Source organism: Dipodomys merriami, unplaced genomic scaffold (assembly GCF_024711535.1).
Source record: "Dipodomys merriami isolate MVZ:Mamm:240054 unplaced genomic scaffold, mDipMer1.0.p SCAF_935, whole genome shotgun sequence".
NCBI classification, from domain to species: Eukaryota; Metazoa; Chordata; class Mammalia; order Rodentia; family Heteromyidae; genus Dipodomys; species Dipodomys merriami.
The window spans coordinates 177,768-200,973 of NW_027206552.1; the positions used below are offsets into that span (position 1 = coordinate 177,768).

A 23,206-nucleotide genomic window follows, 5' to 3' on the forward strand; every position below is an offset into this window, starting at 1 on the left:
CTCAGTTCTGTTATCTACAAAAGTCATTCTAATCCCAGAGCAGGGCATACAAGAGAGGATGAGAAGAAAAAAAATCACAAACAGTGAAATGCAGCTGGACCTATCAACAGCAAGGATAACTAGAAAACAACAGAAAAAGTGAGCGTGAACAAGAATATCATGCCATAGGAACTAGATTCATTCAGACCTCACACAGGAGCAGACAAACCAAGGAGATAGGATGCAGCCCAGACATCAGATCAAGAAGAGACTTACCCTCTCCTGATGACGCTTCACTCGGTACTGTCTGAGCTGCTCTTCCAGCCGCTTTCTGGCCTGAAGTCGGACCATGTCCTCCTTTTCCAGGGACAGGGAAGAGGCTGTGGAACCTGTAGGAAAATGGCCACAGAGAAACTCATAATGGAGGACACAGAGAACAAACTGGTAATGACAGCTTCGTTTGGTTGAATTTAATGATCAGTACATTTTAGTTCCTACACAATATGTAGCCACAGAGTTACAGGACAATTTCCAGATCAAGAGAAAACTGTAAGCCTTGGCCACAGACTACCGACAGGATCTACCTTGTAAGAGACACACTTGTTATGTAATAAGCCTGTCTGTACTGTAAGTACAAAACCCACAAAGGATTTTCAGCTGGTAAGACAGGAGACAGGTGATAAAATACATTTTAGTATAAAAAGAATTTGGAGGGAGGAAGGAGGGAGTGGGAGGGAGGGGGATGGGAAGGGGAAACAAAGGAGGAGGCAATAATGCTTGATAAGAAATGTACTCATTACCTTGCCCATGTAATTGTAACCCCTCTGTACGGTATTTTTACAATTTAAAAAGAATTTAAAATTGGTGCCAGAGCTGAGTACTCAAAGGCTACGACCTTCAAATCTCATAAGCTGAGACTCTTTTCTGGATCTATATAAGTTGCTCAAATTTCTCTGAGCAGAGTATGAAAACTTGACACAATCTCAATGATATGGCACTCAATGATGACCCAGGAGAAAGGGTCACCATATTAACAATGATGCTATCCATTCCTACAGTACCAGGTATGTTACAAGTTCTGTAAAATCAAGAATGTTTAAGCTGGGGCTGGAAAGGTGGCTCAGTGGTAGAGCGCTTGCCTTGCATGCATGAGGCCCTGGGTTCAACTCCCCAGTACCACATAAGCAAAATGAAAAAAGCCGGAAGTGGCGCTGTGGCTCAAGTGGTAGAGCGCTAGCCTTGAGCTGAAGAGCTGAGGGACAGTGTCCAGGCCCAGAGTTCAAGCCCCACAACTGACAAAAAAAAAAAAAAAAAAAGCAGTAATTTAACAACTTTTTTTTAATGTCAGTTGTGGAGCTTGACTTCTGGGCCTTGGTATTGTCCCTCAGCTCATCAGCTCAAGGCTAACGCTCTACCATTTAAGCCACAGCACCACTTCCAATTTTTTGGTGGTTAACTGGAGTTAAGGGTCTCAAGGGCCTGTAATTCTAGCTACTCAGGAGGCTGAGATCTAAGGATCGCAGTTCAAAGCCAGCCCAGACAGGAAAGGCTATGAGACTCTTATCTCCAATTAACCAACAGAAAACTGGAAGTGGTGCTGTGGCTCAAGTGGTAGAGTGCTTGCCTTGAGCTGAGGGACAGTCCTCAGGCCCAGAGTTTAAGCCCCATGACCAAAAAAAAAAAAAAAGACCAAAAATCCAGGTAAGTTTATAAAAGCCTGAAAAGAATCACTTATCTAGAAGGCAAGAATGAGGCTACCAAGGTAGATAAGGGTATATAATCTCACTGTGTAGTATACATATATATGTATACCATAAAAAATAAGGCTCTGGAAATAGATTTGAGGTGTTTTGAGCTCACAGACTGCCAGTGTGGAACTTGCTCTATCTCTGAACCCTCAATGATCAACACAAAATAAATGCTGATTAAAATATTCATAAACCAGGAAATAGAAACATGAGTTTTTTTGGTGATGTTGATTTTTGTTTTAGGGGGTCCTTTTTTGTTGTTTGTTTACTTTTGTTTCTTTTTTTGCTGCCTTTTGAGGAAATAAAGGGAAGCTCAGAAATGGAGGGGACAAGATGAACAAATTCAGTCATTGGAAAATGAACTATGCAACTTGTGGACAGGGATGAAAGAGGTAAACTGGAGGAAAGAGAAGGAAGAGGTGATACTCATTACCTGACATAAAACAGTAACCCTTTCGTACACATTAATACTAACATTATGAAATAAAAATAGAAAAATAAAATAGAATATGCATAAAGAACACTTTCAAGGGGCTGGGAAGGTGGCTCAGTGGTAGAACGCTTGCCTTGCATGCATGAGGCCCTGGGTTTGATTCCTCAGCACCACATAAGCAAAAAGAAAAAAGCCAGAAGTGGCGTTGTGGCTTAAGTGGTAGAGCGCTAGCCTTGAGCTGAAGAGCTGAGGGACAGCGCCCAGGCCCAGAGTTCAGGCCCCATGACCGGACCCAAAAAAATAAAATAAAATAAAAAGAAAGAAAGAAAGAACCTTACATTTGATCCTTTAAAAAAAAAAAAAAAAAGAACACTTTCAAGTAAAATTATCACCGTCACTGTATTAAGACTGGAACACCTGACTGCCTCTTGGACACGTGGGTAAGGAAAACTGAACTTTAATCAGGGACTTGGGCACCAGTGCCCAGGCTACATGGCAGAGTTCCAACACCCACATGTACTCGTAGTCTTTAAAAGAAAGCTACCTTATTAAACATAATATCCACCTTTCCCTCCCCACCCCAGTAATAGGCTGGCAGGCAGTTCTGACTGCTCAGAAAGGAGCAGTGAGGTACTGACTGCTGGATGCTTAGAGGAGGGGTTGAGAAGAACTGGGTGGGAACAGATGCTTACACAGTTGCGTTTCTTGCATGGGAAGACTGAGCCTGAGAGACTCCAAAGCTTCTTTTCTAACACTGCCCTCAGCACTAGTTCCCTGAGACTTCCTTAGGTTGTCATGGAAACCAGCCACACCTGGAGAGGCATCAGGACCCACTGGACTTGTGGTGGGATCAAGAGACAAGGAAGATTCTGAGAACTGCAGTGATGGCCCATTTTGACAGAGGGCCCCCTGGCCAGGTCTACTGGGGCTTCCTTCTTCCCTAGAAGCTCTGCTTACTTCAACACTGGCACCTACAAAGAAAAAGAGACTATGTTGGACATTGTGGTTTAACAAGATGGAACCATTCAGACATACAGTTATATAAGACCCAGGAACATGTGCATAGGAGCACTGAACCTCCATATCCTCACCGATAAATTGGCATTGGCCTCACCCTCCATTCAGGGGCTGTACAATTTTTTTTTGGGGGGGGGTCCGGTCGTGGGGCCTGAACTCTGGGCCTGGGCGCTGTCCCTCAGCTCTTCAGCTCAAGGCTAGCGCTCTACTACTTGAGCCACAGCACCACTTCCAGCTTTTTTCTTTTTGCTTATGTGGTGCTGAGGAATCGAACCCAGGGCCTCAGGTATGCAAGGCAAGCGCTCTACCACTGAGCCATCTTCCCAGCAGGGGCTGTAGAATTTAAATACTGTTTCTTTTTAATTTAAATAAGAATAAGAAATCTTTGGTCATTGGGCTGGGAAGGTGGCTCAGTGGTAGAGCGCTTGCCTTGCATGCATGAGACCCTGGGTTTGATTCCTCAGCACCACATAAGCAAAAAGAAAAAAGCCGGAAGTGGCGCTGTGGCTCAAGTGGTAGAGCCGAAGAGCTGAGGGACAGCGCCCAGGCCCAGAGTTCAGGCCCCACTATCGGACCAAAAAAAAAAAAGAAATCTTTGGTCAGGCGGCTGAGATCTGAGGATTGTGGTTCAAAGCCAGCCCAGGCAGGAAAGTCCTTGAGACTATTATCTCCAATGAACCACTAGAAAACCAGAAGTGGCACTGTGGCTCAAGTGGTAGAGGACTCACTGAAGAGCTCAGGGACAGCTCCCAGGCTCAGAGTTCAAGTTTATATTTGAGAGGGGAGAGGGGAGAATTATGAGGGAGGAGTTAACAAGGGTTTAAAAAGAAATGTACTCATTACCTTACTTATGTAACTGTAACCCCCATTCATCACCTTTACAATAATTTTTTTTTAAAGCTTATATTCTCCAGAACAAAAAATCTTAAGGCCAAGAGGTAATTTGAGCAGAAAAATTCTGCACAAGTAAAGACACAAGTCTTAACTACCAGTTAAGTTAAAAATACTTAGGTTTGGGCTGGGAAGGTGGCTCAGTGGTAGAGCGCTTGCCTCGCATGCATGAGGCCCAGAGTTCAATTCCTCAGCACCACATAAGCAGAAAAAGCTGGAAGTGGCACTGTGGCTCTAGTGGTAGAGTGCTAGCCTTGAGCTGAAGAGCTCAGGGACAACACCCAGGCCCGGAGTTCAGGCCCCACAACCGGCAAAAAAAAAAAAAAAACCACAAAAAAAAAACACTTAGGTTTAAACAACAGTGACTTTACGCTCATGCCAAATTCAGTCTCATCCAGTAATATTACTATGCATAAATGTATTTCCTTCTCAAAGAATAAGAAAATAGCAGGGCACTGCTAAGTGTAATTTAGGTTCTGAGGAGACTGATCTTTGAGGATCACAGTTGGAATCTAGCCTGGGTATCCCTATTAATCAGTAAAGCTGTGTCTTAAGTGGTAGAGCACTAGTCTTGAGCACAACAGCTAAGTGGCAGTCCCCAAGCTGTAAGTTCAAGCCCTAGTATAGGCACTCCTCCCTCCAAAAAAACCCCCACAACTTTTAAAAAATTGCCTGTACCACTGGGCACCAGTAGCTCACACCTGTAATCCTAGCTACTCAGAAGGCTGAGATCTGAGGATCACGGTTCAAAGCCAGCTCAGGAAGGAAAGTCTGTGAGACTCTTATCTCCAATAAACCACTAGAAAACCAGAAGTAGTGCTGTGGCTCAAGCAGTAGAGCACTCGCTTTGAGCTGAAGAACTAGGGACAGTGCCCAGGCCTAGAGTTCCAGCCCCACGACTGACCAATTAATTTAAAAAAAATTTTAAAAATTACCTATACCACCAGGTGCTGGTAGCACACCACTGTGTTCTAGCTACTTAGGAGGCTGAGATCTAAGGATCATGGCTCAAAGCCAACCCAGGCAGGAAAGTCTTATCCCCAATTAACCACTAGAAAACTGGGAGAGGAAATGTGGCTCAACGTGGTAGAGCCCTAGCTTTGAGGAGAAAAGCTCAGGAACAATGTCTAAGCCCCAAGTTCAAGCCCTAGGACCAGCACACATAAAAAGAAAAAAAAGAAAACAAAACTGCCTGAGTTTGAACTCAGGATTTCTGGCTTGCTCAGCTTCTTTGCTCACTGACATTTTACCACTTGTGCCGTGGCTACAGCCCTGCCTTTTGCTGATTATTCTGAAGATGAAACTTGGTGAACGTTTCTGACCAGGCTGGCTTAGAACTTCAATTCTCCTGATCTCAGCTTCCTGAGTAGCCCAAGATTTACAGGTGTGAGACAGAGATTTCTTATAATTAAATTACCTGCAGTGTTTCCCTGGTGGGTGAACTAGTCAGTAGTGAGGTAGGAAAGGTTCTAAAGGGCTCCCAAGCACAGCAGGTTCCAAACTTGCATTAGACCCCAAACATATGAAGAAAGTATCCAGAAAAGATCCACCAATAACAAAGATACCTCTTTGCTCTAGGACACAGATGACAGCATGTCAACTTTACTAATGGGAGGTTGGGGGAGAAGTCTTGCATTGTTATAGGTTACTTGGGTCAGTACTATTTTCTGATGGGTGAATCTCTAAACCTTCCATTTAAACAACAAAAATAATTAATACTAAGATGTCATTGTTTTAAACACAAACTTAATTACAAAAAAAAACAAAATAAAGACAGATGACAAAACACCGTATTTACTAGAACACTGAGTGTCAGAGTTCAAGAGTTAGGCAAGTGTTGAACCACTAAGTGTTCAACATCTCATCTCCAATGGCATATTATATGTATCATTTCTTTTAATTTTTTCAACCACCTTGTGTATGTTCTACAGTGGCAAATTTTCTAAGACTGGCACTTTGTCTGTTCAAGAATCCATTATCTCAGGATAAAGCCTGCTTCACCTGGCATTTATGTAACAAGAATCAACAAGCTTATGTTAAATGCTCAAACATGATTTTATGAGAATTAGAAATCAGTTTTTGCTAGTAAAGTAGAACATAATTTTAAAGCGGTGCTGGCTCCTGACTGAGCATGACATGGAAAATGAAAGAATAACCAGCCTCTACTTTGGATGCACAAATAACACAGTAACCAACAGAAAAAATATAATTTAGGGGCCCTTAGGTCTCTGTTGAACTTTTAAACTTAAACAACCAGTTGGGTGCCAGTGGCTCACACCTGCAATGCTGGCTACTCAGGAGGTGAAGAACTGAGGATTGAGATTCAAAGCCAGCCCAAGAAGGAAAGTCTATGAGACCACCAAAGCCAGTAGGGGTATATGGTGCACAACCAAATAAGTAGCTTTTGTTATGTTGAATATGGATGATGCTTGATCTGAAATTAGCACCAAACTTAAAAAATTTTTAAAGTATAAGATTATTAACAAATCCAATGAAAGTTTATGCCCTCCTCCAAAACACAAGCTGACCACATCCTTGTGCACAGAAGTGAAATACTGGAAGGATGTGGAGTATGACTTACGCTGAGTTGAGTCTAGTTGGTCAGGTGACACTGAGCTCAGGGGCTTCAAGGGGGCTTCAGAGGCAACAGAAGTACCACTGCTGGAGCTGTCCTCCCAGAGGCCATCTTGCTTAGCTGACCCACTGTCCATGATCAGGATGGTCCAGGCTAAGCTGTCACTGAGGGGCTACAAGTGACCCTGGAGCAAGTTCAATTTCTGCCATCAGCAGTAGCCCAGAGTTCCTGGGAAAGATCTTACTCCATTTTCCATTTTTAGGGCAAGATTTAAAGTCTCATAAGTGGCTTGAAGAGAAAGCAGTCAAAATTATACCTAGTAGGAGGAAAAGAGAAAAAAAAATTTGTGAGATACAAGTTCAGTCTCATTCTTGTCTCTACAATCATCAACATCTCTCATGCTTGGGGAGATTTTCTTTTGCTTTTTTTTCGGTCGGTCATGGGGCTTGAACTCTGGACCTGAGCGCTGTCCCTCAGCTCTAGAGCTCTAGAGCTCTACCAGTTGAGCCACAGCACCACTTCTGTCTTTTTCCACTTACGTGATGGTGAGGAATTGAACTCAGGACCTCATGCATACAAGGCAAGCACTCTACCTTCCCAGACCGTGAGGAGATTTTTTTAGCTGAGTAAGGTGATGAATTGACCCTGGGTAAGCATTTAAGTATTCCAGACCACTCTGAAAAGACATTTCCATTTCACAGGATGTTCTGTGGAAACTATTGCAACACCCACTAAGCCTGCAACCTCAGTCATTCCCAAGATATAGCTAGTGGTGTATTAGTAACATCAGGATGATACTGTGAGGAAGATCCTCACAAAACAAGATAAAGCCCAAAGTGGTTCTTTCATCACAGGTTCACCACTTCAAGGACAGATGAATTACAAACAACTGTGTAAGAATATACACAATAGAAAACAAAATATTTGGAAGTGGCGCTGTGGTTCAAGCGGTAGAGCACTCACCTTGAGCTGAAAAGCGTAAGGACAGCATCCAAGCCCAGAGTTCAAGCCCCACAACCGATCAAAAAAAGAAAAAAAATATTTTCTTAGCAAAAACATAATCTTAGCACTCTGCTTTGCTTCTGCCCTGTGGGATAGCAATGTCAAAAATCACCACGTGTAACTGACTGAAGAGAAGTCTCTGTGCTGAAAATGCAAACATCCACCTTCCACATCCACATAAGGCACTGCCTATGACATTTCTCTTGGTCTCTCAAGTAAAAAGCTATGTCCACTCTCTTTATTGTTGTATTCCTTATGTGCTTCTTCTATAGCACATCACACTGCAGATATCCTCCAAAGTCTGTTACCATCCAAGTCTGTTGCCCCATCAGCTCAAATACCTGCTACCGTAGAGGCATTCAACACAGATTAACCATTAGTTCAGCTCAAGTTCTAGTCCTTAACTAAGCTAATGTTTTCAAAACAAAATTAAAAAAGTATGTGAACCTTAAACAAAAACCATGCCTTTTCAAATGCAGAAAATCTACCCCTTACCTACCCCTAAGTGCCTGGAAACTCCAGTTCCAACAAAGGACAAAAACTGGCTCTAGGATTTATAAACTAGAAGAGTAACACACAAGGGCCACAGCCTAGAGAAGTGATGTCATCTAGTGAGGGAGAGAAGCAGTATGGCATGGGCCCACACTTACCTACAGAAATATATAGAAGAGAGCAGTCAAGAATTCCACAATGTGCCTCAGAGGCAAATACTGACAAGGCTCACACCTAAGTGTTTCCAGGAAAGATGAACATCAGCCAACAATACTCAAGTCCCATTGATAGTGTCACACTAAAAGACAAATGCATCTGCTGTCCAGCCCAAGACCATCACTTACTTTGACATCTTGCTAAGCAGGACACCTGACTCCAAAGCAGTGCTTCCTCTCTTCAGAAATAGGATGGTGCAAGGCTCCAGAATATGGGGGCCTAAGACTGTAACTTACTCTAGTAACTCATGAAGACCATCCTGATCACAAGCAGTTCCTTCAAAAGCTAAAACACAGATTCTGCCTAGCGTGGCTTTTGGCAATGGTACTTCTTTTCTAAGGGGGATAAATTGCCATTCTCTGTCTATCCTCACTATCCCTTGAGTTTTATACTTAACACAGGTCACTTGTCCAGGGTTAACATTACCTCAGACTCCAGATAGGAGAAATTTTGTGCAACGAAGAGGATCATACAGCTGCAGGTGTGTTACAGAAAGCTATTATTAGCAATATGCACTCCATTTGTCTTTTTTTTTTGTCGGTCGTGGGGCTTGAACTCTGGGCCTGGGCGCTGTCCCTCAGCTCTTCAGCTCAAGGCGAGCGCTCTACCACTTGAGCTACAGTGCCACTTCCGGTTTTCTGGTGGTTATTGGAGATAGGAGTCTCACAGTCTTTCCTGCCCGGGCTGGCTTTGAACTGTGATCCTCAGATCTCAGCCTCCTGAGTAGCTAGGATTACAGGCGTGAGCCACCAGTGCCCGGCTAAAACTTTTTTTTTTTTTTTTTAGGTCGAGGGGCTTGAACTCTGGGCTTGGGCACTGTTCCTGCACTCTTCAGCTCAAGGTGAGCGCTCTACCGCTTGAGCCACAGCGCCTCTTTCCATTTGTCTTTTTTAATAAAGTGGTCAAATTCATTACGCTATTACCTTTCACCACTTCCACTTGTTTCCTAGATGACAAACATAAGGCAAAACTATGATAACTTTTCATAACTTGCCTGATGTCAAGCGAGTTCACATGAGAAACTATCATATCAGGGACTACAGGACTTCCAGCTTCCTCTACCCAGTAGAATCTATTAATTCAACACACAAGCATATACACACACACACCACTCTCCAACAACCAGTTAGTCTAGTCCTATGGGCAAATAGAACTGGTAAACCAAATACAAAACTTGACTTCCTGAGAAAAGTATCTGGTTGAGTCTATACCACTATATAAAAGCAATTAGGGTTGTACATAATCAAAAACCAAAGGCCAGCCTTGGCCATGAACTGGTGGCTCCTACTTATAATCCTAGCTACTCAGGAGACTAAGATCTGAGGATCACAGTAAGAAGCAGCCCAGGCAAGTGATTAGTAAGACCCTTACTAATCAGCAAAAAGCCAGGGGTAGATCTGTGGCTCAAGTGATAGAGTACTAATCTTGAGCAAAAAGTGCTAAGGAACAGCACCCAGGCCCTGAGTTCAAGCCCTAGGACTGACACCACTCCCTCCCCCCCCAAAAAAAGACCAACCTTATAGGTCACTGTTCAGCAGGACATGAAGGCTAGGCTTAGGAGCCTAAACATCTGCCTTACATCCTGACTCTGACAACCTGGTCATGAAAGCTTGGGCAGATTTTTGAACCACTTTTAGCCTGTTACTTCAATAAAAAACAATGAAAAATTAAGACAAAATATCTGCTAGGATTGACTGCAATAAGGAACAGGTCTGTGCATACCTTGAGTAAACAGTGTAATTAGTTGTGTTAGTTTTCCTTCAACTGCTGCAAAGCCAACTGAAGATATTTTTACTTGAGAGAGCTCAATATTTATTAAGACTTTGCATCTGAATGATGTCAGATGATTTTTATTTCCTTTTCTTGTCATTCAAGGTGTTCTTTAACTGTAAGCTACTAAAGGGTTACAAAGGCAAAGGCTACCGGTACCTATAAATGGTTTACAATGTCCTACCGACAATTTAGTACAAACTTCTTATCCTGAACGCTAAAGCCACATTCATGTGTCTCCTGCCGACGTTTGCACCGGCACCATTACCACTTCCTCGTTTCTCAAAACCCCTCAGCGATATTCTGTACCCAGAAACACAGTGGATCTCAACAGTGCCTCCACATTGCCTGTTCTGTCGAAAACATTCTTCTGGAAAGTTCTGTAAGGCAATTTCTTGTCGTGGTCCACAACTCACCTCCTCCACAGGCTTTCCAGTAAGCCCGCATACATTGAACCCACCCAACCATCACTCAGTCTCCTCTGAACAATGGCCTTCCATGCGTGGCCTGTGTCCATCTCCAGAAGGTGGGTGAGGCAGGAACTACATGGCCTCAACACTAGCCCAGGACGTGCACCGCACAGGGCGGCACGCACCGGCGCGCCGGCACTCCGGGGAGGGACGGGCTCTGTCACCTGACTGACGCGGATGACGGCGACTGGCGCCGTCCCACCCGGAGCCCCCGAACCGAGACGCCTCGGCTGGGGGAAGTGCCCGCCGCCAGCCGCCGCCTGCGGCCGCCTCGGAGCCCGCACCCCACGGGCGCGGCGGGAGCCAGAGGAAGGCTGGCCCGGGGCGGCTCCGGACCGGGCCTCCAGGACCCCGCTCGGCGCGGCCCGCGGCCCGCGCGGCCCCCTCCTCCCTCGGCCTCCGCCCCGCGCACCTCGCCGGAGGCTCCCGGCCCTGCCGCCGCAGAGAGACCGGCCCGGGGCCCTCGCCGCGCCCAAGGCCGCCGACGCTCCCTCAGCGCCGGGACCCTGCGGCTCCGGTAGACGTGGCCGCACGAGAGGCGGGGCGCGGCGGGGCGCCGGCCGCGGGCTCCCCGGAAACAGCCGGGGCGCGCGTCCTCCGTTCCGGAGGGGAGACCTCCTCCCCTGCCCGCCACGGGCTCCTCGAGCCGGGCCCGGGGCCGAGCTCGCTCCGCACCTGTCAGAGGCGAACTCCAGAAAGTGACTGGGAGATTTCGCAGCCTTACTCCGCGAAAACACAACTTCCAGACGCGCCGGACCGACACGGGCAGGAAACCAGGCCACACCACTTCCGGCGGAAGTGGCGTGGCCAGGCTCTCCGCGTCCTCGCCCGCCCCAGCCTCGGGGCGCCGGGCGAGGCCAGCATCTCCCCGCCCCTCGGTGGGCGTGTCCGCCGCCGCGGCCCCGCCCCACGCCTCGCGGTTCCTGGGGCCGACACCTACTTCCGGACGCCTCCCGTTCTGGGCGTGCCGCGCCCTCCGGGGAGGGCGGCGGTGGCCGCGAGCGCCCCGCGAAGCGCCCGGTCCTCTTTGGGTCGTTGCTGCGGTTCGCGGCTCCGCACGGCCTCACGCCCTCCCCGGGTGGTTCTCCAGGCCGGTTCGGTTGGGGCTTGGCGAGTCTCCTGGAGTGTTCTCCCTGAACCCGGTGCCACTACATACACAGTCTCACGACGACACGGGGCGCGCGCGCGGCCGCTCACGACCGGCCCGGCCGGGGCCCACAGAAAGCCCTGGAAGCCGGGACCCCGAGATGCGCGACTCGGGCTGAGGCGCAGCTCGGGGAGAGAGCGCGCGCGTCCGGCAAGCGCAGGGCCCGGGTTCGACCCCCGGACCGCGAGGCCCGAGGGCCGCAGCACGCGTGCCTACAGAGCCGGCCGCCCCCGGGAGTGGCTGGGGCGAGCGCTGGAGCGCCAGCCTGGAGCTGAGGAGCCGAGGGGCTGAGGGGCGGCGCCCGGCGGAGCGGGAGACCCCGCCATTAGTTCAGGCCCCACCGCAGCCTCTGCATCCGGGGTTGTGCCAGAGGCTTTCGCAGTCCCGGTTCACGCCCCGCGGGGGCGGGGAGCCGAGCCTGAGTGGGGTCGGAGGGTGGGCAGGCAGGCGAGCTGCGACTCCCAGCCCAAGCCAGCACAGCTGCAGGCCTGAGGAAGCACTGGGAGCAGGGGCAGCAGATGGGAGGCAGGGTCCAGGTGAGGGAAGGAAAGGTCAAGATTGACAGAAAGGTCATGCCTAAGATGGTGAAGACCCAGAAGGCAGGTGTGCGTGGTGGTTTGGATCATCCACACACAGTAAAATGGGTAAGTACCCTAGGGGCTTAGACCAGGTGTAGAGTACTGCCCTCTGACTTCAATATAACTCTGTGGTTTTAAAAATAACGATTGTGCTTTTAACAGTACTGGCTCTCCCGGTGGCCCTGTGGTAGGATCAGTTAGAGTGGCTGCCTTTAGCTGGTGGTGATTGTGGGGGTTGGGAGAAAGAGGAAGTATAGAAAATTATAAAGAGCCCATGAGTCCTATAATCAGGCAGTTCGGACCACACCCAGAAACCACTGCCCAGGCCCAAGGCTCTCTCCCATTAGAACTGGATCCAGGCTCCATTCTGACCACCATATGCTCAGAAATACCACAGAATCCCCTTGGACCAGGGATGCAATAGCGCTGGAGCTGTCCTTCCTCTTAAGAAATATTAAGGGCTGGGGCTGGGAAGGTGGCTCAGTGGTAGAGCGCTTGCCTTGCATGCATGAGGCCCTGGGTTCGATTCCTCAGCACCACATAAGCAGAAAAAAAAAAGCCAGAAGTGGTGCTGTGGCTCAAATGGTAGAGCACTAGCCTTGAGCTGAAGAGCTGAGGGACAGCGCCCAGGCCCAGAGTTTAGGCCCACGACAGGACCCAAAAAAAAGAAATATTGAGACCTAACGCTAGATTACTGAAAGTTACTGAATTTTCTGGTCCTTACATTCATTTTTGCCTTTCAGAGATGGAGGATGAATGTTCACTTTTTTTTTTCTTTTTGTTTGTAGGTCATGGGGCTTTTTCTGCTTATGTGGTGCTGAGGAATCGAATCCACGGCCTCATGCATGTAAGGCAAGCACTCTACCACTCAGCCACCTTCCCAGTCCCTAAATGCTCACTTTTTAGGACTCAGACACAGCAGCTCTCCCTTCCTGGCTACAGAAAACAAACCTATCTACACTGGACAAAGAGGGTTCAGTGGAATGAAGAGTACCCTGGGTCCCTGTTAGTCCCTAATAGTCAGGTTTGGGACCTAACTTGACCCCATGTGACTCATGTTACTGTGAGACTAGAAGGCAATAAGAGACATTACAAGTAGTAATTAACTAGTAAACTTCCACAGAACCTAACTCCACTACAGCTCCCCACACAAACCTAACACAAAGGATAAAAACAAACACAGCTTGTTTATTAGAATCAAAAAAGAGAACTTTCTCCCACCAATACAGTGCTGCCTCTCAGTTTCTATCAAGAGCAAGACAACAGTTGAAAATTGTATTCCTGAGAAGAAGCAAAAAAGTTGACAAACGTAACAGGTGATTTCAAGGAAAGATTAAAAAAGAACCCCTTTCATTTTTTACAAAAAAACAACTTTTCAAGTATTATTCCAGATGACATGGCAAACCTAATGTAGCAAGAAAGGGAGGGGAGGGGGCAGGCAAGCCTCCACAACCCCCATCAAGAGCTCTGTGGGTGGGGGTCTAACCAGGGGGCTCTTCCACCAGAAGCAGGGCCAGCCCTGTGCTAGGGAGCTGAAACTCCACTCACACACTCAGCTGCTAAGTTGACATCCACATCCAGGGTTAGCAGTTTTGGACAAATGATTTTTTTTTAATAAAAACATGTTCATTCTTTCAAATATTATACTATCACCAATCTCAATTTGTAAATTATAAATTATATTATTTGTGCTAGTTTGTGATATTTAAATCTTATTAGAAGCACCAAACCTATTAAAATAAAAATATATAAAAGGCTGTGATATCCCAACAGCAGAATAATCTGTACATCATACAGGCTGTAAACTTAAGCTCCCTTTGCTTAAACAGTATGCTCTGATAAGCCTCCTCCTTTCTCCCATCAATCTTTTCCTGAAAAGAGATTCCCAGTTCAACTGTAGTTGTGGGAAAGGTACAAAAGCACAAATCTGCACTGTCATTGTCCCTGCAGGAGGGGAGAGCTGACAGGAAGTTTTCAGTTGGCCAAGGAGTCTCACTTTGGGGTAAAAACCACAAAAGAAAAAGTCACATCATAGTGCCTTGGCCAGACACCCCAGCACCACTTAGGGGAAACTACAGAAATGCCCTTAAAAAGTGTTTACACATGGTATCACTGTCTCCAGGGCTCAACAGCTGTCTGCATGTCTCCCCAATGCTCAGTTCAGATGATCAGTTCTTGAACCTCGTCTGTTCACAGATGTGATTGAATTTCCTGCAGGAAGAAAATGTCCAAATCATACAAAGAATATCAGAGAAGTGTTCAAATAAAGGACTGTGAAACTCCACACTGGAAGAACCATGTGAGAATCCTAGGTAGGTATACCAGCACAACTACTTCAATTTGAAACGATTGATTTGATCAGCTATGAATAAGTGGTCATGCCACTTTTTTAAAAACAGGGCAAAGATTACTGCTAAGTTCTGACCTAACAGGGCAACACAGACATTGCTGTAAACATCACTTAAAGACCACACTGAAGGACTGGTAATAGGGCTCAGTGGTAGAGTGCTTACCTGGCAAGCATGAGGCCCTGAGTTTGATTCCTCAGCACCACATAATTAAAAATAAATAAAGATCGCACCAAAGACACCATGGTGGTGGTGGTAGGGAGTGGCCAAGTTATACTGCTCTCAAATACACTCATACTATGAGGACCAGTTGTCACAGCCTTATGTGAATGTGTGAATAGGACATGTAGCATAGGATGAACATTACCAGCAACCACAGCCACTTACCCTGGGGCTGGGAATATGGCTTAATGGTAGACTGCCTGTCTAGCATGCATGAAGCACTGGGTACTACATAACCTCAGTTATGTAGGAAGTGGCGCTGTGGCTCAAGTGGTAGAGTGCTAGCCTTGAGCAAAAGCACCTCAGGGATAGTACCCAGGCCCTGAGTTCAAGTCCCAAGACTGACAAAAGAACAAAAAAACAAAGATCTAACCCTTGAATATGTGGCAGCTGTGTTCCAGATGCTATCAGACCTGGGATAAAATGACCCCAGAGATGACAACACAGAGGTGGAAGGTAGACATGTGTACACCAATACCTCAGGAAATAAGGAGAATTTCTACATGAAGATAGTATTTTACATGCTAGGTGACTTTATAGAAGTATAGGATTATTACAGTACACCCAAGTCTTAAACCAATATCAAGATCTCTACCACTGAGCTACGTCCCAGATCTCAAATTAATCCATATTTAAACGGAGTTGACTGTTTTCATTGCCTTCCTGAATCTCAAGAACCTTTCGCTGGCTGTACCCTCAGCCTGACTTACATTGCATGGTGAGCCTTCACCTGAGTGCGGCAGTTGCGGCCCCAGTAGCAGTCAGGACGGGATGTTACAGCCACTGAAAAAGAGAAGATGCACACCCACATTAGGGATCATATGTAGCCACACAGCTAGCTAATTGAATGTGTAAGCAGAACTATGATGAACCTCTCAGTGCAAGTTTCCTCAGACCATGCTAGGAATTAAGGAAAGGAAAAACAAATGTAGCTGAAAACCAAATCTAGGAAATGAAAGTATTCCAATGATCAGATTGACATCTTTGCTTTAGAAAACAGCATTGCCTTGGCCAGCAGTGACAAAAATCTAGTCCTATAGTAAATAGCACCTTGACGCTCAGGTGCCCATCTCCTTGTCATGTGGGACTTTTATTCTTTTTGTTGTTGTTCGTCATGGGGCTTGAACTCAGGGCCTGAGCTTTTTCACTCAACATTAGTGCTCTACCACTTTGAGCCACAGTGCCACTTTCAGTTTTCTGGTAGTTAATTGGAGAAAAAGAGTCTCACAGATTTTCCTTCCTGGGCAGGCTTTGAACCAGGATCCTCAGATCACAGCCTCCTGAGTAGCTAAGATGACAGGCGTAAGCTTGGGACTTTCATTCTATGATGAGCACTGCACCAAGGCCCAAACTGAACATCTGTTATACACAGATCAAGAAGCCAATTAAGACAGACCTGGAGTTGTGGACACCTTACCTGGCAACTCAGAAGCAGGAATGTTCTGCCGATACTGATAGGTCAGCTCTCGGAAGCTGCGAAGGCCACAGCAGTAACATAACACAGTGTTTCCAGTAACTCTGTAATCTGAAGGGAACATAGCCTCATGTAGATAGAGCACACAGGCTCAAGTAACATAGTGGACGTCATTTTCTAACTAGCAGAATAAAATCAATACTTTAAAATATGGGCTCCATTGATCCATAAATGAGGTGGAATGATGGGTTATACATTTGGAAAACAGCAAAATCAATTTATTTTCTATTAGCAAAGTAATCCCACATGGATTAAAAAATTTTTAATGTGGCTCAGTGGTAGAGTGCTTGCCTTGCATGCATGAGGCCCTGTGTTCGATTCTTCAGCACCACATAAACAGAAAAAGCTGGAAGTGATGCTGTGGCTCAAGTGGTAGAGCGCTAGCCTTGAGCTGAAGAGCTGAGGGACAGTACCCAGGCCGACAACCTCCCCCCCCCAAAAAAAATCCATAAATATGTTAAGAGCTGGACAATAGTGGCTTAGCCTGTAATCCCTAGCTAATATCTGAAGATTGTGGTTCAAAGCCAGTCTGGGCAGGAAAGTCCATGAGACTCTTTTTTTTTTTTTTTTTTTAATTGGCAGTTGTGGGGCTTGAGCTGTGGGCCTGGGCACTGTCCCTGAGCTCTTCAGCTCAAGACTAGCACTCTACCACTTGAGCCACAGCACCACTTCAGGTTTTCTGGTAGTTATTTGGAGATAAGAGTCTCATGGACTTTCCTGCCTGGGCTGGCTGTGAACCATGATCCTCAGATCTCAGCCTCCTGAGTAGCTAGGATTACAGGTATGAGCCACTGGCATCCAGACCATGAGACTCTTAGCTCCAATTAACCACCAAAATGATAGAAATGGAGGTGTGGCTCAAGTAGTAGAATACTTGAGCAAAAAAGCTCAGGGACAATGCCCATGCCCTGAGTTCAAGCCCGAAGACCAGAACAAGAAAACAATAGGGATGGGTTGGGAAGGTGGCTCAGTGGTAGAGCGCTTGCCTTGCATGCCTGAGGCCCTGGGTTCGATTCCTCAGCACCACATAAGCAAAAAGAAAAAAGCCGGAGGTGGCACTGTGGCTCAAGTGGTAGAGCACTAGCCTTGAGCTAAAAAGCTGAGGGACAGCGCCCAGGCCCAGAGTTCAGGCCCCAAACTGGACCCCCCCCCCAAAAAAAGAAAAGATGGGGGGGAGGCTGGGAAGGGATGTGAAGGGTAAACCAAAGGAGGAGGCTGCAATGCTTGGTAAGAAATGTACGCATTATCCTGCCCATGTAATTGTAACCCCTCTGTACAGTATGTTCACAAATAAAATAAAATTTAAAAAAAAAGAAAAAAATCCAAAAAAAAAAAAAAAAAGAAAAGAAAAGAAAGGGGGGGATAAAAAAGGAGGAGAAGAAACTTGTAATCAATATTTTCTCTTGAGGTATTTTTTTTTTTTTTTTTTGGTGAGAATCAGTGAGAACAACTGTGGCTCAAACTCAGGGCTTCTTACCTGCTAGGAAGACTTAGGAACCACCTAAGTCTTTTTGCTTCAGGTTTTTTCCCCCCCCTAGCTCTTTTATCCAGATCGTGATTTTTTTCCTTCCTCATCTTCCCATGAGGTGAGATTACAGATACCACCACGCTTGGCATATGTGTGTATGTACCAGGACTAGGGCTCAAGCCTGGAGCTATACCATTTGAGCCACACATCCACTTCCAGTTTTTTGTTGGTTAATTGGAGATGAGAGTCGCAAAAATCTTCCTGCAGGACTAGCTTTGAACTATGATCCTCAGATCTCAGCTAAGATTATAGTTAGGAGCTTACCAGCCCCAGCTTGTTTATGAGATGTGTTACTTTTGCCTAGCTGGGATTCAAAATTGCAATCCTCTTGTATCTTCTTTACAAACAGCTGGGATTATAGTGTGTCACCACAATGGACCCTCTTGCTGAGAGAGAGAGAGAGAGAGAGAGAGAGAGAGAGAGAGAGAGAGAGAGTGCGTGCGTGCGTGCGTGTGTGTGTGTGTGTGTGTGTGTGTATATGTCTTTTGTATACCAGGCCTGGGGCTTCAACTCAGGGCCCGGGCACTGTCCGTGCTCAAGGCTAGTGCTGTATCACTTTGAGCCATCTGTGGTTGTTAATTGGATATAAAAGTCTCATACCCCACGACCACTACCAAAAAAAAAAAAAAAGAGTCTCATACAGCCGGGCTCGGTGGCTAACGCCTGTAATCCTAGCTACTCAGGAGACTCAAAGCCACCTGGCAGGAAAGTCTGTGAGAGACTCTTAGCTCCAACAGGAAGTGGCACTGTAGCTCAAGTGGTAGAGCACTCACCTTGAACTGAAGAGCTGAAGGACAGCACCCAGGCCCAGAGTTCAAGCCCCACAACCAACAACAATAACAAAAAGTCTCATGCACTTTCCTTCCCAGGCTGCCTTTCAACCACCATCCTCAGGTCTGAGCCTCCTGAGTAGGTAGGATTACATGTGTGAGCCACCAGTGCCTTGCTTAGTGTTTTTATTTTTATTTACTCATTTCTGTTGTTGCAGTGCTGGAGAGAGAACCCAGGGCATCACATATGGAGGCAAGGGCTCTCCCGTTGAGCTACCACTCACCTGGGCATTTTTATGTGGGGGTTTCCAGTGACTTATTTTAGCCTTTGCATATCCTGAGATGACTTGTTTTCTTTGTGGGCCTTTATCATTCTTGAAAAAGTAAGAATGCATTGTAAAACAAAAGGCATTCCAAGCAACTGATGGAAGTGGTAGTCATGCTAAACATGAACACTGACAGACAGGTATTCACTAGAACATGTCCTTGAGATAGAACCAGCCAAAAGGGATTTTGACTTAAGAGTTCAATCCTCTCGGGCTGGGAAGGTGGCTCAGTGGTAGAGCACTTGCCTTGCATGCATGAGGCCCTGGGTTCGATTCCTCAGCACTAAGCAAAAAGAAAAAAGCCAGAAGTGGCGCTATGGCTCAAGTGGTAGAGTGCTAGCCTTGAGCTGAAGAGCTGAGGAACAGCACCCAGGCCCAGAGTTCAGGCCCCATGACCAGACCCAAAAAGAGTTCAATCCTCTAAAGTCTTTCTCTCATAATAATTTTTGTTTTAGAAAAAAACTGCTTATTGGGCTGGGAAGGTGGCTCAGTGGTAGAGCGCTTGCCTTGCATGCATGAGGCCCTGGGTTCAATTCCTCAGCACCACATAAGCAAAAAGAAAAAAGCCGGAAGTGGCACTGTGGCTCAAGTGGTAGAGCGCTAGCCTTGAGCTGAAGAGCTGAGGGACAGCGCCCAGGCCCAGAGTTCAGGACCCACGACCAGACCCCAAAAAAAAACAAAAACTGTTTTTAATATTTCCGTAGTTTCCCATAATGGCAATAATCTCACTGCACAGGAACTATGTGCTCCACTAGAAGGCACAACTCTCCCAAGTAATGATCCACCAAGTGTCAGAAAATCTAGAATCTGGAGACAATCATCTCTGGACTTCATGCCAGCTAATGGTGAAGTCTACCCAAGCCATGTAATCCTAGCTATTCAGGAGTCTGAGATCTGAGGGTCTCATTTCAAAGCTAGCCCAGGCAGATGTCCATGAGACTTTTATCTCCCAATAACCACCAAAAAGCCAGAAGTGGAGCTGTGTGTGGCTCAATTGGTAGAGTGCTAGCTTTGAGAATGAAAGCTCAAAGTCAAGAGCTGAGGGACAGCACCCAGGTCCAGAGTTCAGGCCCCATGACCGGAACCCCCCCCCAAAAAAAAAAAGCTCAAAAAGAAAGCCCCAGATACTGAGTTTAAGCCTCAGGAGTGATGTGCTCAACCCCCTGCCCCCCACCCCCCACCCAATTCTCTGGAAAGAAGATAAGAGGTCAAAGCTGTAAATGTATAAATGCAGACAGGTAATACTGCCTGAGTATGGCCTGTCAGATTCTCTCTGATTTGGAGGAGGCAAAACTGCCTTAGAAATTCATATCTGTTTTAGAAAGTGAAATGCCACTTACCAGACAGTAGAAACACTCCTCGCTGAAGAGCCATGAGACACTCTGTCAGCATATTTTTCCATGTCAGACCCCTGGTCACAAGGTAATTCTGTCATGGGAAATCAAAAGGGCAATGAGAAATTAAAATTAGCCTAGTGGGAGAAAAACTAAAATTACAAGAGAGAAAATTAATTCACAAGAGGCCCATGGAGGTGTTTGAAGCAAGAGCACAGACACCCCATCAACATTTTTTTTTGTTCATTGTGGGGCTTGAACTCGGGGCCTGTGAACTATACCTGAACTTTTTCACTCAAGGCTAGCACTCTACCACTTTGAGCCACAGCTCTACCTCTGGTTTTCTGGTTAATGGGAGATAAAGAGTCTCATGGACTTCATTACCCAGGCTGGCTTTGAACTGTGATCCTCAGATCTCAGCCTCAGCTAGGATTACAGGTGTGAGCCACCTGCTCCTGGCTCCCGTCAACAATTGCACAGAGCTATCAGGTAAGCTCTGGGTTAACCTCTCACAAGCGTTGTCAAAAGCCTTTCTCTGAGCCTTCACAAGGAGGGTTGTCCTTTATGTGTCACCATTCTCTCAAAAATACTGTCTTTCAGAAATATGGGGCTATTAGCTCCTTTTGTGTAAACCTACAAAAAAAAAGTGTCAACATGGACATAAAAGTAAGGTGTGGTACTACGGAGCCAAGCATGCCTGCTGGTATGTCTAGGCAACCTGAAGGCCCCACATTTTATGCTCTCAGTGGTACTGTACATAAACAGGAGGGAGAGAGCTCTCAGCAGTAAGGCAGGAGAACATAATTCGCATATTACAACTCTATTAGCTTCCTCAAACGTGGTAAAAGGAAGATGCCAAAGAAAAAGGCCAGCAAGCATTTACAGGAAACCTCTATGTTTTCAGGAGACAGTTTCTATGGGTTTGGATTCATGATGTGACCAGCAAAACTGAAACTTATTTTTGGAATATGGAGAAAAACAGCTATGTACAAATGTAATACAGAGAACAAATACTATACTGGTCAGAAAATGCTAAGAATTCTGACAATAACTATACAAGTTGTAGAGTTATCTCAAGGTTTCAAACAAAATACCAGGGGTGTGTCCAACTTAACCCCAGGGAGAGAGGGAAGGCAGTACCTCTGTAATTACCTTTGCAGTAAGTACTTTTTTTTTTTTCCTAAAAAAGCACTGATTTCTCATTCGAGCCCACAAATTAAAAACTGGGGGGGGGGGGGGAACAGGCTATGTAACCCAACTTTTTTTTAGTACTAAAGTTTGCACTCAGGGCCTTGTGTTTGCTAGGCAAGCACTCTACCACTGGAGAACAACATCAGCCCTTTTGTGAATGAGTTATTATTGAAGAAGTCTTGCTTTTTGCCTGGGCCTGCCTTGGACCGGAGATCTTTCTCTTTAGGCTGGGATGACAAGCACATCCCATGATGTCCAGCCTATTCATGGGCTTTCCTGAGTGGGATTGATCTTGGAACCCTGATTCTCTGATCTCAGCTTCTTATAAATCCAGGACAATAAGCATCAATCACTATATACTCAGCTATGGCTTGAGAAGGGAGGGCTGTCTCCCACACTTTTCTGCCCAGACCAGCCTTACACTGCAATCTTTCCATTCTTAAAAATTTTGGGGGGGTCCAGTCATGGGGCCTGAACTCTGGGCCTGGGTGCTGTCCCTCAGCTCTTCCACTCAAGGCTAGCACTCTAGCGCTTGAGCCGCAGCGCCACTTCTGGCTTTTTTTTTTCTGCTTATGTGGTGCTGAGGAATCCAACCCAGGGCCTCAGGCATGCAAGGCAAGCACTCTACCACTGAGCCACCTTCCCAGCCCCAATCTTTCCATTCTTATCCTTCCAAGTGACTAGGGTTATAGGTGTGAGCCAGCAGGACCAGCTCCCTGCCTTCATTTTACAGCTATCTCCTGTGTCTTCAAACTCTGAGTCATATATCTTCTTAGTTCTGCACAGACATGTTAATCACTCAAGGAGTGTCTCTCTACAATTGTTGATACCTAACAAGTCTTATCCCCCCTCATGGCTGAATGCACAGGAATTTATTTATTTATTGTCGGTTGTGGAGCTTGAACTCGGGGCCTGGGCACTGTCCCTCAGCTCTTCAGCTCAAGGCAATCATTCTACCATTTGAGCTACAGTGCCACTTCCGGTTTTCTGGTGGTTTACTGGCCATAAGAGTTTCACGAACTTTCTTGCCCGGGCTGGCTTTGAAACGTGATCCTCAGATCTCTGCCTCCTGAGTAGCTAGGATTACAGGCATGAGCCACTGGTGCCTGGCTAGGAAATTAAAATTTTTGACCCTGTAAAGGTCCTCCATATCAAGATTTTTACTACTCCCTTTATTAGCAGACAGTACTTACTAAAGAAAATGACCTTCAGCCTGTCACCTTCCATAGAAATGGAATGATTACTTCACAGTGGAGACCTGAAAGAGGATGCCCAGTCACTGTCCTAAATAATTCTATTCTTTTTTTTTTTTTTTTTTTTTTTTGTCGGCCGTGGGGCTTGAACTCTGGGCCTGGGCGCTGTCCCTCAGCTCTTCAGCTCAAGGCGAGTGCTCTACCACTTGAGCTACAGCGCCACTTCCTGTTTTCTGGTGGTTTATTGGAGATAGGAGTCTCACGGTCTCTCCTGCCCGGGCTGGCTTTGAACCGCGATTCTCAGATCTCAGCCTCCTGAGTAGCTAGGATTACAGGTGTGAGCCACCAGCGCCTGGCCTAAATAATTCTATTCTGACCCACTCTGGCTGTGTTTTTTTCCTCTTTAACCTTTTCTTCCTGAACCTCTCACCGGCAATCATCTTGGATTCTGAGAACAAAAAGACTGATCTATAAAGTCATGTGGTAAGAGTCAAATGCACCC

General features: G+C 46.3%; 2 protein-coding genes and 1 long non-coding RNA gene across 11 annotated transcripts in view; 1 reads left to right on the forward strand and 2 right to left on the reverse strand.

Annotated features, from left to right (window-relative positions):
* Positions 1–11,369, reverse strand: part of LOC138821748 (golgin subfamily A member 3) — a 47,848-nt gene extending 36,479 nt beyond the window's left edge. The window contains exons 1-4 of one of the 5 annotated variants that reach the window (XM_070014148.1): positions 11,269–11,369; positions 6,650–6,959; positions 2,853–3,131; positions 256–368 (exon numbers count right to left, since the gene is read on the reverse strand). In XM_070014148.1, coding sequence (XP_069870249.1) covers positions 256–368; positions 2,853–3,131; positions 6,650–6,779 — 522 coding nt within the window. In that variant the 5' untranslated portion in view covers positions 6,780–6,959; positions 11,269–11,369. Of the gene's footprint in view, positions 1–255; positions 369–2,852; positions 3,132–6,649; positions 6,960–7,606; positions 7,894–10,539; positions 10,693–11,005; positions 11,131–11,268 lie in introns of those variants that run through there. The other 4 variants (XM_070014151.1, XM_070014146.1, XM_070014149.1 and 1 more) reach the window with 4 other exon arrangements.
* A 208-nt stretch (positions 11,370–11,577) lies between these two features.
* Positions 11,578–16,511, forward strand: LOC138821751 (uncharacterized). Its single transcript, XR_011370208.1, has 4 exons — positions 11,578–12,384; positions 13,107–13,165; positions 14,515–14,630; positions 16,137–16,511. It is a non-coding gene; the product is annotated as an uncharacterized lncRNA (long non-coding RNA).
* Positions 13,487–23,206, reverse strand: part of LOC138821749 (E3 ubiquitin-protein ligase CHFR-like) — a 40,598-nt gene continuing 30,878 nt past the window's right edge. For 4 of the 5 annotated variants that reach the window (XM_070014153.1, XM_070014156.1, XM_070014154.1 and 1 more), the window contains 4 exons: positions 20,327–20,414; positions 16,306–16,413; positions 15,599–15,671; positions 13,487–14,529 (listed from right to left, as the gene is read on the reverse strand). In XM_070014153.1, the coding sequence (XP_069870254.1) occupies positions 14,487–14,529; positions 15,599–15,671; positions 16,306–16,413; positions 20,327–20,414 (312 nt within the window). In that variant the 3' untranslated portion in view covers positions 13,487–14,486. The remainder of the gene's footprint in view (positions 14,530–15,598; positions 15,672–16,305; positions 16,414–20,326; positions 20,415–23,206) is intronic. The other variant, XM_070014155.1, reaches the window with a different exon arrangement.